The sequence below is a fragment of the Sycon ciliatum genome, chromosome 5, assembly GCF_964019385.1.
Source record: "Sycon ciliatum chromosome 5, ocSycCili1.1, whole genome shotgun sequence".
NCBI lineage: Eukaryota > Metazoa > Porifera > Calcarea > Leucosolenida > Sycettidae > Sycon > Sycon ciliatum.
In genome coordinates this window covers 20,646,835-20,661,879 of record NC_088647.1, presented here as the reverse complement: position 1 = coordinate 20,661,879, position 15,045 = coordinate 20,646,835, and the positions used below count along the sequence as shown (strand labels likewise).

The following is a 15,045-nucleotide window of genomic DNA, read 5'->3' as shown; positions in this document are numbered from 1 at the left end:
ACTGTGCCTTTTGATTGTTCGTAAACATCAGTAGGCCTTTCAGCGCAACCGTGTCAAAACTTGGCTTTCAGTACGCTTTGAGAATTCGCCCAGGTAGGACGACGCATCGTCGTTCTCCTCCGCCTAAAGCGCATACTTCTCAGTGCCTACGTACATAATGTCTCCTTGCGCAGCGATGCGCAAGCCCTGGCAAACAAGAACTCTACTGTTTCCGACTGGAAAGACGACGCTGAAGACGATAAGCAGCGTTTCAAACGCGAGCAAACAACAGTTCTTTGTGAAAAAACTCTTTGTTGGTAGTGTACGTGATCTACAACTCGCAAAAATGTACGCACTATGACGTATGCGGGATCTACTGAAAGCTGAACGTCAGAGCAACACGATGCGCCCAACTATCAGCCCGTACAACGAAGCATAGCGCGTACCTGTACAGTTTTGCGCATGCACTTGACTGGTGCCACGCAAGTACGCACTCTCACCTTAGCAAATTTTGACAGGTCCTGTCACGTGACTGAAGTGCCTACTAATAATACTTCAATGATGATGTACCGGTCAGTGATAGCCATAGCCATCCTATCCCTGAAACTGCAATTATCGCAGTCACAAAGCGAGAGTTCAAGTTAGTTAGTTGGCACTGGGTGTTACAACCCAGCCAATCTTGCGCCAGTGTCAGGACCGCTGGAAGCAGTTTTTGATTTGTCCGGCCATACGATAGCCCTTGCATACAGTTTGTGTGTGGTACTTGTACTACCGCGGCGGTTGCACAGAACCTCCTCAGCACTAAACACAAGTAGTTGGTGGGCAACAAGTTGGTCCGGCGATGACCTGCCCAGCCGGACCGGTTCCGGCGGGCCCGAGTATCCACTTGTAGTACAAACCTTGCCCCAGTTAGTAGTACTGAGTACTCTCACAAAGACAACGGCAACGACAACGGCAAAGACAACGGCAACGACAACGGCAAAGACAACGGCAACGACAACGACAACGGCAAAGACAACGGCAAAGACAACGGCAAAGACCACGGCAGCTTTGCTTCATAGGGATCAAACTCCATGGCTCCACCTTTCTGACATACACAGGAGAGTATACCGCGAAAGACAAGTTAATACATGTACAGGTTTTGGATGTATACACATTATAATAGTATGTACCGGCTTGACTTTATCAGAATAAGCAGGATAGTATAGGTATAAATTTCTGTGTTGCAAAGAAAGCCAAAAAGCTGCACAGTACAGAATATCAAAATCAAAATCACAATCTGGTTTAGTTGGTGGACTCGATCGCATAACTTGTGCCCACATTTTTCCATGTTACAATGTTTTGCCTTTGCTCACCATCTCAGTACAGCATATCATTTTAAAATAACAATCGACTGTAAAGTGACCTAACGGATTCACAGCTCCTACGAATCAATTCTACAGCAAAAGGAAGATGAAAAGAGAAAAGGAGGATTCAGGTCAAGGTCCGGCAGAATCAAAAATCACACCCGAAGTCCCTACACCAGCACCAACAGCAGGGACGCTTGAACACAGCCCCTGAAATCAGTTCGAGTCCCTCCAGTATAAACAGCCCTGGGAATAGCAAACTCTAAGGTGCTGGATAAGTACTCAGACCTGCTGAGAACGATCATTCAAATTCAAGACGGGAGAGTCACAGGAATGATCAAACATTCCCTAGTCACCATGCTTTCAAACAAATCCATTAGAAGACTCTGTGTGTGTGTGTGTGGACACAGCACATACCACAATTTCTACACTGGACAGCGGGTTATTCAGGTAGCTCTAAGCCCCAGCGCTCTTTTATCATGTCAGCCGCCTTCTCGGCAATCATGATAGTCGGTGCGTTCAGATTCCCGGAAGTTTCCGATGGCATGACAGATGCGTCGACAACGCGTAGTCCGGCTACGCCACGCACCCGCAGTGCTTCATCCACAACGGCCGTCGAATCGTCAGCAGCACCCATCTTGCATGTGCTACAGTAGTGGTAGCTGGTGGAGGTGTAGGCTTGCACGTACCTCTCCAAGCACTCGTCACTGTCCAGTGCCAGCCCAGGGCACACATTGGTGCGCAGCGCATCGAACACTGCCAACGTGCTCGACCCATTGACGTACGGGCTGAGAGCGTTCATCTTTAGGAGCTGCAGCAACATCCTCAGACTCTCGGCCAGCACTTGGACGTCACGGCGCTGCGAAAAGTACATGGGCCGAATCAGCGGGCTATCAAACGGCCCTGTTGATCGTAGCCGCATGTGTCCAACACTGTCCGGATGCAATAGGCTCATGTATACTGAGCAAGCGTTGATGTCCTCAGCACGCATGCCCGCACTGCGCACTGCCAGCTCAACAATACCTTTATCCATGTTGCCCATCCGGGTATCAAGGTCCGGGTCGATGCCCATACAGTTGACGTAGAACTGTACGTCGGGACGTGTCCAGTTCTCCGCGATGGCGTAGCTGGTGCGTACAAACCCCGTAACGTCCAGCGCTGACGTCGCCAGCAGTCCCCTGCCACGAGCGTAGTAGTTGAGCAGGCTGCTGAGCGACTCCGCATCCGCTCTTCTGCCACCGTGATGCCCGTTCAACAAGACCGACAGCCCGCTTATGACGTGGTCTTGCAGGTTCTTGCCGACGTTGAGCTCCTCCACGACTGGTATGCCGTGCTTGGTCAATTCCTCGCGTGGACCAATCCCAGAGAGCATGAGTATCTTGGGTGTACCCACCGCACCAGCACTAACAAGAACTTCTTTACGGACTCTGACTTGGATCGCACTTGTGGACACCGTGGGGAAAAACTCTACGCCGCCGGCGATTTTCTGCCGCATCAACACTCGGCTAACATGTGCGCCCGTCATGACGTGAAGATTGGGACGATGCCAGGCGGGTCGCAAGTACGCATCCGCAGCGCTCCACCGGCGGCCATTCTTTATCGTGTACTGAGTGCGGCCAAATCCAAACTGGTTCTGGCCATTGTAGTCACGCGTGCGGCCATAACCTGCCTCCTCGGCTGCATCCAATATGGCCGCGAGGGCTGGTGTGATCGGGTCGGCTGTCGTAACAGCCAGTGGACCATCATCACCATGGTATTCCTCATCTACTGGCTGAGATCCGATGTACGACTCGGCTTTCTTGAAGTAAGGCAGTACATCCGCGTACGACCAGCCCTTCGCACCGCTTTTCTCCCAGGCGTTAAAATCATCGGCGTGCCCGCGAGTGTACATCATCCAGTTTACTGACGAGCCTCCGCCAATGCCATGGCCAGCGATCCAGTTAAATTGACCTCCGTACTTCCATCTGCCAGCCAGGTCGCCAGGGTCAGTGTCGGCCTTGTAGTTCCAGTTGAGTCTGCTGGACGGCAGGGTGGAAGCCGCCAGGGGAATTCGCACAGACACCAAGTCATCATCACCACCGCTCTCCAGCAACAACACGCTGACGTTGGGATTCTCCGTCAGGCGCGCAGCCAGCACGCAGCCCGCTGAGCCCGCACCGACAATCACATAGTCGTACGACTCTCTCAGCTCGCTCAGGGTCACGTCGTTGTAACTAGGCGAGGTGGCGAGAAAATACGCCACGATCAATACTGCACTACATAAAACTAACAAAAATTTGCTTTTCATGGACATAGTTTAGTAAAAATAACTGTTAGGTTTATGATAAGTATACGAATATCTAACGAGTCAAAGGAAGTTTCGTGGCAACCACTTGGATCGTCCCGTGTAGGGTGTCCGATCTGGAGCTGGCCGCTAGGCGATACGACAAACTAATTTACTTCGATCAAGTATTAGTACTATTCCGAGTATTCGTTTGAGTTACACATCATTCCTGCCAAATAAATCCTGGTGGCACCTCAGCAAAACGAAGCAGCAAGTCCCTTCATTCATGCTGACAGTACAGCTACTAGTACAGTACAGGGATATTTGTAGTGTCCCCTTTGATGATTCATCCTATTATCTAGATGGGTCATGCATGTTGCGTACCCTCAAGCACACTGTATTAGTACTACTAGTACTAGACTGTAGAACCCGAAGGAGCACCTGCGACTGTCCACGTCCGGGTTATGCATTGTGGTTGTAGTCAGGACATACCGGCATACTATTACTAGGTCGAAATCGAAAACATAATAATTACTATGTTGTGTTCTTGCACTGATAATGAAAAGGGTTCTTTATTAAGCTTTGCCTCACTGCACTGGCATCAAAGACCCGTTGTTCGGGGGAGCTCGCTACCACAATACCAGGTTACTACTTTTGGCAAGTTTTGCAATCTTATCTCACCTGCTCACTGCTAGACGTCCGGTCCCGGAACCTCGGAACGAGATCATGAAGACTAAAGTAACCCAAATACACTTGGCAACAGTTAGCCCAGGAGACTTTGCCTACTCAGCAATTATTATTTCTCCCGCTGCCTTCGTGACCACCGCCATGGGCAAAGGTGGAGAACTTGACGATCCACATCACTGACTGCAGCAGAGATGATCCCCGCATGTCCGGTTGTCTGCAGCCCTGGAGTGCCTGGACAAGGTTTCCTTTCTTTGTGCTCAATCTCAGTCATATGAAGTCTGGACAGAATAACTGGTGGTAGTGTCACTGATGAGGGTACAGGAGGAAGTGGCTATCTTGTCATCAAAGACTAAGTCACTGATGGCCAACGCTCTGAAGTGTGCAGTGGAAGCGATCCTGCAGGCGTGGTAGCAACTAATTACTTCCTTCACCGCCGAGGTAACTGCAGCAGTAGCCGGTCTCTCTGCGGCAGGAGATCTACTTACGGCTGGCCTCACCAACACAGATGATCAACCCTCGCTGCCAGACCTCATCCTCGTTACGGACAGTCGTTCGTTGACTGATTCTGTTGCCGGCGATCCGTACCGTATGAGCCCAGATGCGATTCCTGTGTTTGAGGCTATCAAGAGCATTAGCCAGCTTGTTAGCAGCATCCACCTTGTTTGGGTTAGCAGTCACTGTGGCTTATTCCTCAATGACAAAGTAGATCACCTGGCTGCGGCTGGTACCCAGGTCCCCCAGGGTCACGTCCGTCTTCCAGTGCAAGCCACCAAGACTGCAGTCCGCAAGGCAACACGGTACCCGCCACCACTGCTCGACACCAAGAAGCTCGGTGACCTTCGGACACGGAAAGCGTCCTGCAAGCTGAGCCAGCTGATGACCGGCCACTGTAGTCTTCGGAATGGCTACCTCCACCGCATTGGAGCTGCAGACTCGCCTCACTGTGTCTTCTGCCCTGGCGTCGTCGAGGATGCAATGCACTTCCTTTTCGACTGCCCAGGAAGAGCACAAAGCCGTCACTCTGCAGCTCTTCAGTCGTCTTCATCCGTCAGTCAAGCTGTAGCCGACTCTCCCTACAATATTGCACGATTCTTGCAGTTGGAGAAACTGTTATGAAGTTTCAAACACAGACTTGAAACACAATACAGTCATGATTAACTGCTATTATTATGTAAACTCTCATTACACTGGTATGCGGTATTACCTTCCACATAGTCATTAGTCTAGTATGGCGTCATATATTTGTCTCAATTCAGTGTTTTCCGAAGAAGAAGAAGAAAAAAGAAAAGAAAAAAAGACTAAAGTAACTATTGTACTTACGTAATTCGGCGACTTGGACAGTGATCTGTCATTGGTCGACTCCAACTAACTTCCAAGTCCAAGGCGCCAATCACTGCGCGGCTGGAAAGCGCGGTCTTGCCTGCTCAAATGTAATGGAACTAGGGAGCCCAACACATACCGTGTAGGGCTCCCTGGATGGAACTAAATCCACTGCCCGTCGTCAAGTGACTGCGGATCAACGGTGGGCCATTTACAGTACTGTGTTTGGTGAACCGGTTGCGGAAAACGCTGACAACTGTGACATGTCCTCTGCAGCGGCCAGCGGCACTGAGTCTGTCGACGTCCCGCTCGTTTTGACCATGATTGACAAGCAACGAGCAACTGAGTACAAAGCCGCTTTTAGCATCTGAGTTATATTATCACAGCTCTGCTGTATCAGTCAAGGAATTGTGACGTCCCTGTTCCCTTTCTCACTTGGTTGCTGGGTTTGCATTTGTATCGCATTTTCATGATTGTGTTTGTGTTTCCTTTGCCAGGAAAAGAGGCTTTTGAAAATCATCATCATGGATTGAAAATCGATTATGGACAACATTTGATTTCGTTGATGCATGATGAACTGATGCCATGACAACAGAGTTACATGTAACATGTACAGTGTAGTTCTTTTTATTGCTTTATTAAAATTGTTGTCTCCGCTGCGTTTATTCATCATCATTATTTTTAGTTTTTCTTCCTACACCACTGCTGTATTGCCCATGTTTCCTAACTACCCGCTTGTGTGCACCATTTCTCTCTTCCCTAGCGGATTCAACGCTGTTTGTTTTTGCATGGAAATCGTGCTTGTGACAAATAATTGCAATCGCTAGCTTTGTACTTGAGGTCTGGGATCATGCCGCATGCCTGTTGTAAACAAAATTCATGCCATGTTACCTAGTACAACAGACGGACTTCAAGTACATGTATTAGGTAAAGAGAAAAAAGGACCTATAAGTTACTAGTTATGACTAACAGTCCACCAAGGTAACGAGATAATAATTATACAGTCAGATAGTGCGACAACAAAGCACAAAACTGACAAGGATATTGAGACTGTCATTCGACGACCTGACACCTAGCTCCAAAACATCTACGAAGCGCAAAAACTTCAAGTATTGTTCACATTTCTTTGGGACTGGCTAATAGAACTTGTAAAGTAGGTACCATAGGTTTATATAAAATAAAATAAACATGTCGCTACAGACGTAACGAGTACTCCCTTATGTTATAGGCGTATATTGTAACAATAATGCGCACTGCGGCCTCTTGTGGATACTACCTCATAAATATTCCAGTAAAAAAGGATGCGGGTAATTCCACAAGTCTTGGAAAACTACCACGGTCTAAATAACGATGTCCGGCAAATTTAGGTAATCGGGTTGAAGGCGCTGAAGTGGTGACAGAGACTAGAATACTCCATCAACGACTGTGAGAGAAAGGACATCGAGACATGGGCAAACAGTTTATTTTTTAAAGCAAATTCTATCACGTAGGCACTCCTCCCAGTGCAGCTTGATCATGTCAGCAGCCTGGCGCGTTGAGATTGCAGACAACTCCATCCGGCCTAACTGTGGGGAAAGTATATTGAGATACACGTATATATTATGGTCACCGTGAAAAGTTATTTTCGGAAACAAGTCCTATACCTTAGGCCTTACTCTCAATGGAGCTTGATCATGTCAGCAGCCTTCTCCGCAATCATTATGACCGGGGCGTTGAGATTGCCAGATGTCTCGGAGGGTATGACTGACGCGTCGACAACACGCAGGCCAGTTACGCCACGCACCAGCAGTGATTCGTCAACGACGGCCGTGTGATCGCTGGCAGCACCCATCTTGCACGTTCCGCAGTAGTGAAAGCTAGTCGTCGCCACCAACTGTGAAATCCTCTCCAGGCAGTCGTCGCTGTCCCAATCTAAGTCGCCGCAAGACCATCGGCGGTTTGTGTTGAACACCGTCAAGCCGTCAGATTCATTCACGTACCGACTGAGTGCTTTGGTGCGTATGAGTTGTAACATGAGTCTCACGCCCTCTCGCATTACCTGGATGTCACGGCGCTCAGAGAAATACCTTGGTCGGATGACCGGCGTGTCCAGGGGTTCCGCCGATCGTAGTGTTACATCTCCAGAGCTCTCGGGGTGCAGTAGGCTCGTGTAGAGCGTGCACGCGTCGATGTCCGCGGCCCGCTTGCCAGTGCTGCGGACGTGAATCTCGTCGACTTCCGTGCGTATATTCGCCATGCTGAGGGAAACCTCTGGGTCCATGCCTACGCATGCGGCGTAGAACTGAATGTCGGGCTGTGTCCAGTTGTCGGCGACGGCGTACTTAGTACGCACAAAGCCGGTCACGTCGAGAGCACTGGTTGAAAACGGTCCAGTTCCGCGGACAAAGTAGTTGAAGACTCCGGTCAGCGACTCGGCATCCTTCCGCGTGTATCCATGATGACCGTTGAGCAGGAATGGCAAATAGGTAACTGCATGGTCCTGCAGGTTCTTGCCAACATTGAGCTCCTTCACGACTGGTATGCCGTGCTTGGTCAATTCCTCGCGTGGACCAATCCCAGAGAGCATGAGTATCTTGGGTGTACCCACCGCACCAGCACTAACAAGAACTTCTTTACGGACTCTGACTTGCACAATGTTTGCAGTTTGTGGCCGGAGAAACTCAACACCGACTGCAGTTTTTTGCTCCATCAGCACGCGGCTGACGTGTGCGTCAGTCATGATGTGAAGGTTTGGACGATGCCAGGCGGGCCGTAAGTACGCATCCGCGGCACTCCACCGGCGGCCGTTCTTTATCGTGTACTGAGTGCGGCCGAATCCAAACTGGTTCTGACCATTGTAGTCACGCGTACGGCCATGGCCAGCTTCTTCGGCGGCATCCAAAATGGCCGCGAGGGCTGGTGTGATCGGGTCGGCTGTCGTAACAGCCAGTGGACCATCATCACCATGGTATTCCTCATCTACTGGCTGAGATCCGATGTACGACTCGGCTTTCTTGAAGTAAGGCAGTACATCCGCGTATGACCAGCCCTTCGCACCGCTTTTCTCCCAGGCATTAAAATCATCGGCGTGCCCACGAGTATACATCATCCAGTTCAGGGACGAACTCCCACCAATACCACGGCCAGCCACCCAGTTCACTTGGCCCCCATACTTTCTTTCACCGATTAGTTCACTAGGATCCGTATCGGCCCTGTACATCCAGTTCAGTCGGGTTAGAGGTAGTTTGGGAGAAGTCAGTGGTACCCGCACCAACATCAAATTATCATGGCCACCGCTCTCCAGCAACAACACGCTGACGTTGGGATTCTCCGTCAGGCGCGCAGCCAGCACGCAGCCCGCTGAGCCCGCACCGACAATCACATAGTCGTACGACTCTCTCAGCTCGCTCAGGGTCACGTCGTTGTAACTAGGCGAGGTGGCGAGAAAATATGCTACGATCAATACTGCAATTCCTGAAATTAGTAAGAGGCCTTTCATCGTTGCTGCTTTCTTGCACACTTCGGATGCTCGGTAGTTTCTGACGAGACAAAATGTGTTGGACTGGCAGTGATCTCAAGTTCTCCGGATATGCATTTCCGAGGGGGTATGGCAGACAAATAGGGGAGCCGAGTTAGCGAGCAATTAATTACCTGGTTTACTGCTGGCTAAGGATTACACATTGTCACATGTCATTGTTCCTAGGTTTTCAAAGCCAAATAATTCGTCAACAAACAGAAAAATGAAGTGCGGCGTTTAATATTTCATGAATGTCAATCATTCTGCGCTCTTGCGGAGTTGGACATCTACAACGACTCGTGACGTTTGTGACTGAGTTTGTCTGCCACTTGCCGTGAGTTTGGAGTACTAGTACTGGATCATGGAGTGCTGGACTGGTAGTGCCCGTACTAGGATTCGCTTATGTCAGTTATGACGTTATGTGTGAGGCAGAGGGTCTGTCAAAGTGTCATCAGGCATAGGCTGTCCATGGTCTACCATTGACTACCAACACTGACCTATCTGGACTCTATGTCTAACTCACAGTCACAGGCAGAGTTTGTGAAACCATGGTATACAGGTCTAACCTCGTTAGCACTAGACAACCGGGGGTTCATAAACAATAATTGTGCCTTAATTTAATTTAAGGCTTAAAAACGAGTATTACCGGTATCTACTACCCGGACTTGCATTTACGACTGTTGATTAAACTGCATTTCAGGTGTCAGGTGACTTTGGATCGTTATCTACTCCTAGCACACTGTATTGAGTTTGGTCTTGTACCCGGTGTCGTGCTAACCTCTTCGACTTGGGGACGACCACCAAGGCAAAGGATCGATGGTATTTTGTTCGCAATAGCGGGAGTTCTTATCCATGTTTTGTACTCAGTGATTTATCCGATAACGTTGTGAATACTAGCTCTTCAAAAACGAAGTTTTGTTGTATCAGTGTTCTTCCTACCGAGGTTTCACTGCTCCCCCCCCCCCCCCCACACACACACAGTCTAGGGGTGTGCGGATAATGCTCGAAAAGGTGGCAGATTCTGCTCGAAAAGCAGTGAAATTGGCAGAACCATACAAACCTTATGGCGGGCAATTCCTCGAATTCTGCTCCGTTTCTTTATCCACATACCAAACATGCATGAAACTTACCAGAAAAAGTACCGAATTCTGCCAATTTTGCTGCCGGCATTATCCGCATATGCCTACCACACACACACACACACACAAGAACTAAGTAAGTTGCCAATTACAAGTATCACATGCCCGCACGAGGGACAGCAGTACTAAGTCTAGCAGCAATTTACACTGCTTCGGCTGCCATCACTTGGTAGTGGGTGCCTCCCTGCGATTTCCTGCTGGCTTCGGCACTATGATGGTTTGCGTATGGCTATTATTGTAAACAAATTGGAGGGCATTCGTGAGTCAGTCATGTGTCAAGTAATGCAGCAGACGGCGTGAGCCAAACACAGGAGCAACTAACCTCAATTGTAAGTTTAAAACCAGTTGAAGTCATTGTCAGTGAGTGTAACAGGCTTCTAATCTTTAAAGCTGCAGTACCTAACTGCTGGTGTTAACTAGGCACCGGCGGATTATGCCGGCATAATTATTGGTATAATTTGGTGGTTGAAAATTTGGAGCATAATTTGGCATCCTCTCGGAGGTAGGAGCATAACTACACGATTATACCACAGTTCTAGTTTGTAGGCTTTACAATTGTGTACAATGCACCTGATCAGTGCTGGTGGTCTGCATGGTAAAGAGATCGGAGGTCATGCAGATAGTGTTTCAATGAAAAGCAGAGTAGAAATCATGGCAATACAGTATTGTATGCTCGAACTCGTCTTCTTCAAAGTTCTTTCTCACACTGACACAGTACATGTAGCAGAAGATGCGAGTGAATCAGCCTTCATCAGGTATCCCGGGGCGGACGAGATAGTGGCGGGTAGTCCGCAAAACTCCGTGTACATGTACATTACATTTGTACATGTACATTATGCATGTTACGAAGTCATGACCTCTGGATTTTAGCAGCCATGATATGACTGCAGGCTATGAATATTGCTTTAAATTGATATAGTTGATATTCGGTCATGATGGAAGGAGAGGTGGAGCTACGGGAGAGATGAGCTGATTATTCGCAGGGTGAGGGTGACATCGGTTGAACGAGTATGATGATTACGAAGACAGTTGAACATGATAATTTTCAAAGGTAACTCAAACTACTTTGGCAATGATATAATATTTTTACTGAAGTACAAAAGAAATCAAGTAATGAATAGAAGAATTCGGATGGTGGGCTAGGTGTCAGGCCGCCGAATGTCTCAGTACTCCTTGTCAGTGTTGTGCCATTTTGTCGCACTCGCTAACTGTGTAAGATCTGGTTTACGTTGGTGGACAGTTGGTCATAACTCGTAGCATTTTGTCCTCCTTTTTCACCATGAATAGAAGAAGTAATGTTTTCTCTTTTCCATGTTGATCTCTAACATGCATGGACATCTTGGTATGGGGATACAAAATTAATGTATTTTGTTGTACTTAGGCCACTTGCAAGTTGCAAGTACGAAAAAAGGCACAATTTTCCGAACTTTGAGGCTCCATAAGTACAACAAAGTGAATATATATCCCCGGGTGCCAAAGTATAGTATGAGGATTTTACGAGCATAATGCGAGAATCCATGAAAGCATAATTCCATGATTTCGCGAGCATAATCCGCCGGAGCCTAGTGTTAACACACCTATGAAGTTAAATTATTAACTAATTCTGGTCACGGGGTGGGTGCAGTACGCTAAAAGCACTTTATGCTCAAACGTTTACTCGGCGACAAACATGCTATACCGGGTAGGAGCACTAAGCCTTGTTTTTGGGTTTTTTTAAATGTTTATTTGAATTCGGATAGCTCAACAGTACAGAAGTACAACTACAAAGAGTACCGAATAGAAGGCCCCGAGAACGCGGAAAGCCTAAGGTTCTTCAACAACGCTATAAAGTTTAAACAATATTAGTGCATTGTCCTGGCATCACGGTCTTTATACCATCATATCCTACCATCATGTCCTATGAAACTGGCAGAAGGGTACTATTATCACGACGTCTTGCTCTGAAGAACTTATAATTTTCTTCAATTATCTAATGCTGGAGCCCAGTCCATGGTCACCAAACAACGCATTATAATAGTCGCTCGTATTCTCAAAGCATCGTGGTCACCACTGTCCAACTGTTCCAACCGGCCTAGTTGCCCACGCATGCACGAGACGTGCGCCAGTCGAATATGGTCGTGAACCCATGGAATACCTTTGTACACCCAATAGTGTTAAACGGTTCGTAGATAGGTGGGCTGGGTGAAACGTACATTTGTAGAGTCACTCTCACTTTGTCTCGGTCAACTGCTAGAAGTTAGTTTTGCCGGTGATGTTACAATGACATTGCTAGGAAGGTCGATATAACTGCATACGCATGTACAACCGTTGATTGCTTGTTGGACCCATGGCAATTGCCTCAATGTACTAGGTGTTCATGTTGCCCGAGACCAATTGTAACATTGTGGTCCTCTGCCTTTCATCCTCAACTAGGTGGTCTCGCAATCGATTTCCCGACCTCACTGCAAGTCACACTTAAATTGAAAGGAGTTCACGCCAGGCGGTGCTGTTAAGGCAAACGAGAGTGTTTGTCCTGGACTCCACAAGATTTTACATGCCATGTTCCAGCCGATTCGAAAGGACTACTAGAACGTGCTCTGTCGGTCTTGTGCTGTAACAAAGGCTACTAACCTTCGCATTGACCACGACTACATCTAGTTGATACAATTGTACTCGGCGGGTCTGACACGTGGGACTGAACTAAAGGAAAACCCAACGCAATCACCGACCACCGGCACGGGCAGGCTGTGAGGTGACAGGTGACCTACATTGTATCAGACACAGTGATTTCTCCTTGTTGCGTCTCCTCGAAAGGCGCCGCAGTCTTAGCTTTTTTCACTTGTCCTTGAATTAGCATCAATCTGCGTTTGATAGTTTTAGCGTTACTACAGTATTCTGTACTGAGTGCAACAGCAACATCAAAATAAAATGTAACGGAATGAACGCTTCCCATGCTAATATAAATACTCTACAGTGTAAGCTATTGAAGTTGAAGTACGCGCATTGCTATCACTTTGTACATCAAAGACCCCCCACCCTTTCACATACCACCATTCTTCTGGTGGTATGTGAAGGGCTCCCTGGTGGCTGCCATTACAATCAGTACGTACAGAATCATGCATGCCCGGTCAATTGACAGCATGACAGCTGTGCTGGCATTACTTCGGTGATGACCGCGAAGTCATCCGCGATGGACGGTCGCTGCTATTATAGTCAAATGCATGTAGCATTGTAGGGAACGGCGATGAATCTCTCATGCAGTGACTCTTTCCCTTCAGTTGAAGTTGAAGCAACGTAACATCGTTGGAGTCTTCTCGGAAAGCATCTGTTCTGAGAAGACGTTCTAGCTCCAAACTCAGTACATGTACATGTAGGGTAGCTATTCGACGAATCGTGTGTGCATGCAGCCAGTAACTGAGCTTAGCCTTAGGAGGATCATGGCCACAGCTAATAGTAACCATTACAGCAAGTACTGCAGGCAGGCCTGGAATTGCCAGCCAATCCCTGCACAAGCACATAAAGGAATGACGAAAGTATATCCGAAGTGCATGTGATATGCATACAATGTCATGTACATGTTGGCACAATTGTAGCGGGCCACAATGATGTCACCCATTTGACACCGTCCTCTGTGCACGTCGGTATAATTATTATTGTTTACAGCGGACGATTCTCGTTGAAGTAACTATCTCACGACATTTAACATTATCTCGTGCAGGAGTGAATTCTAGATGGAGCCAATCCTACGATTGTAACGTTTTGCAGCTGCCGGCGACAGTGCGAATCAACCCAGGCATGCATGGCATTGGTAAGTAGATCATCAGTTCTGAGATTTGCACGAAAAGATACAGGCGATCTCTGCGCGGGGCTTCTGACGCGACACATTCCTTATAAACGTTTCAGTCGATCCACTCTCAGTGTTTCGTCGAATTGTGCGTTGTAGTACGCTGAATTGGAGCTGTTCTGTCGGCAATTGTGACCTGCGAGAGATCGTTCTGAACTACCGTAGTTGTTAAGATTTCTAGAGAAGGACAGGGGCAGCCAAGATGGTATGATCAGCGCAACGTAGCAATACCACTTTTCAGCACCAGGAGTTCTTGTGCCCGTTGTTATGTCTTGCCTTACCTTGTTCTGCCCGGCTCGTATGTGTACACGGAAAGTGTCATTGGCCAGGCCGACTTGACGAGAGCCCGGTGAATAACTGGCTCGACACTGGTTTGACACACTGCGTTACAACCCAGTGGACGATGATGAACTAGGTCAGCCCCAGCTTCCCGTGGCTAGCATAAGGAACATGAGGATCAGGTACAATAATGACCTGAGTGGAGTTGAATACCGTGGCACAATGGCGACGACCAGCGAACGTGTGACCAAGCGACGTCAAAGAGAAGCCGCTGCACTGGCCAGCAGGTGCACACACACCGGCGGTGCAGGGTAGATCCACGGGCAGTCTTCCCATTCACACGCGTTGAACAACTTCATCACAGTGCTCATCTTTCAATTGCATATTCACGCATAGACGTGTACAAGTACAATCAGTCCTGTATATCCTACTTCAGCACACGTACATGTGTAAACATGCAGACACACTACCACTGAGAGTGTGACTACCACTTATTCCCCTCCCCCAACCCGACCATCGGCCATTGTCAACGATCAAGTGCTGATATCGACATCTGAACAATGCATCACGAACATTTCATTATCACATCTCTCTAGCTCCCTGTGTCTCTCTATGCATGCCTTAGTAGACATACCTGTACATATACATGCACATTATACAGACGACTTACACACTCCAGTGTTTTTACGACGTTAGCAGCAGAATGAGATGCC

At 48.1% G+C, this 15,045-nt stretch overlaps 1 protein-coding gene across 1 annotated transcript; it reads right to left on the bottom strand.

The window, feature by feature from the left end:
- Positions 1-1,096: 1,096 nt before the first annotated feature.
- Positions 1,097-9,300, bottom strand: LOC135816889 (uncharacterized). Its single transcript, XM_065329990.1, has 2 exons — positions 7,258-9,300; positions 1,097-3,617 (listed from the first exon to the last, which is right to left on the bottom strand). Exons 1-2 carry the CDS (start codon positions 9,071-9,073, stop codon positions 1,768-1,770), a joined length of 3,666 nt encoding a protein of 1,221 aa, XP_065186062.1. The 5' UTR covers positions 9,074-9,300; the 3' UTR covers positions 1,097-1,767.
- Positions 9,301-15,045: the final 5,745 nt, after the last annotated feature.

Bases quoted from the DNA above. Each gene is read 5' to 3' on its own strand.
- LOC135816889 (XM_065329990.1), bottom strand. From the start codon at position 9,073: ATGAAAGGCCTCTTACTAATTTCAGGAATTGCAGTATTGATCGTAGCA. The intron at 3,618-7,257 runs ATTGAGAGTAAG...TTTACTAAACTA, and splicing joins TGCTGACATGATCAAGCTCC to TGTCCATGAAAAGCAAATTT.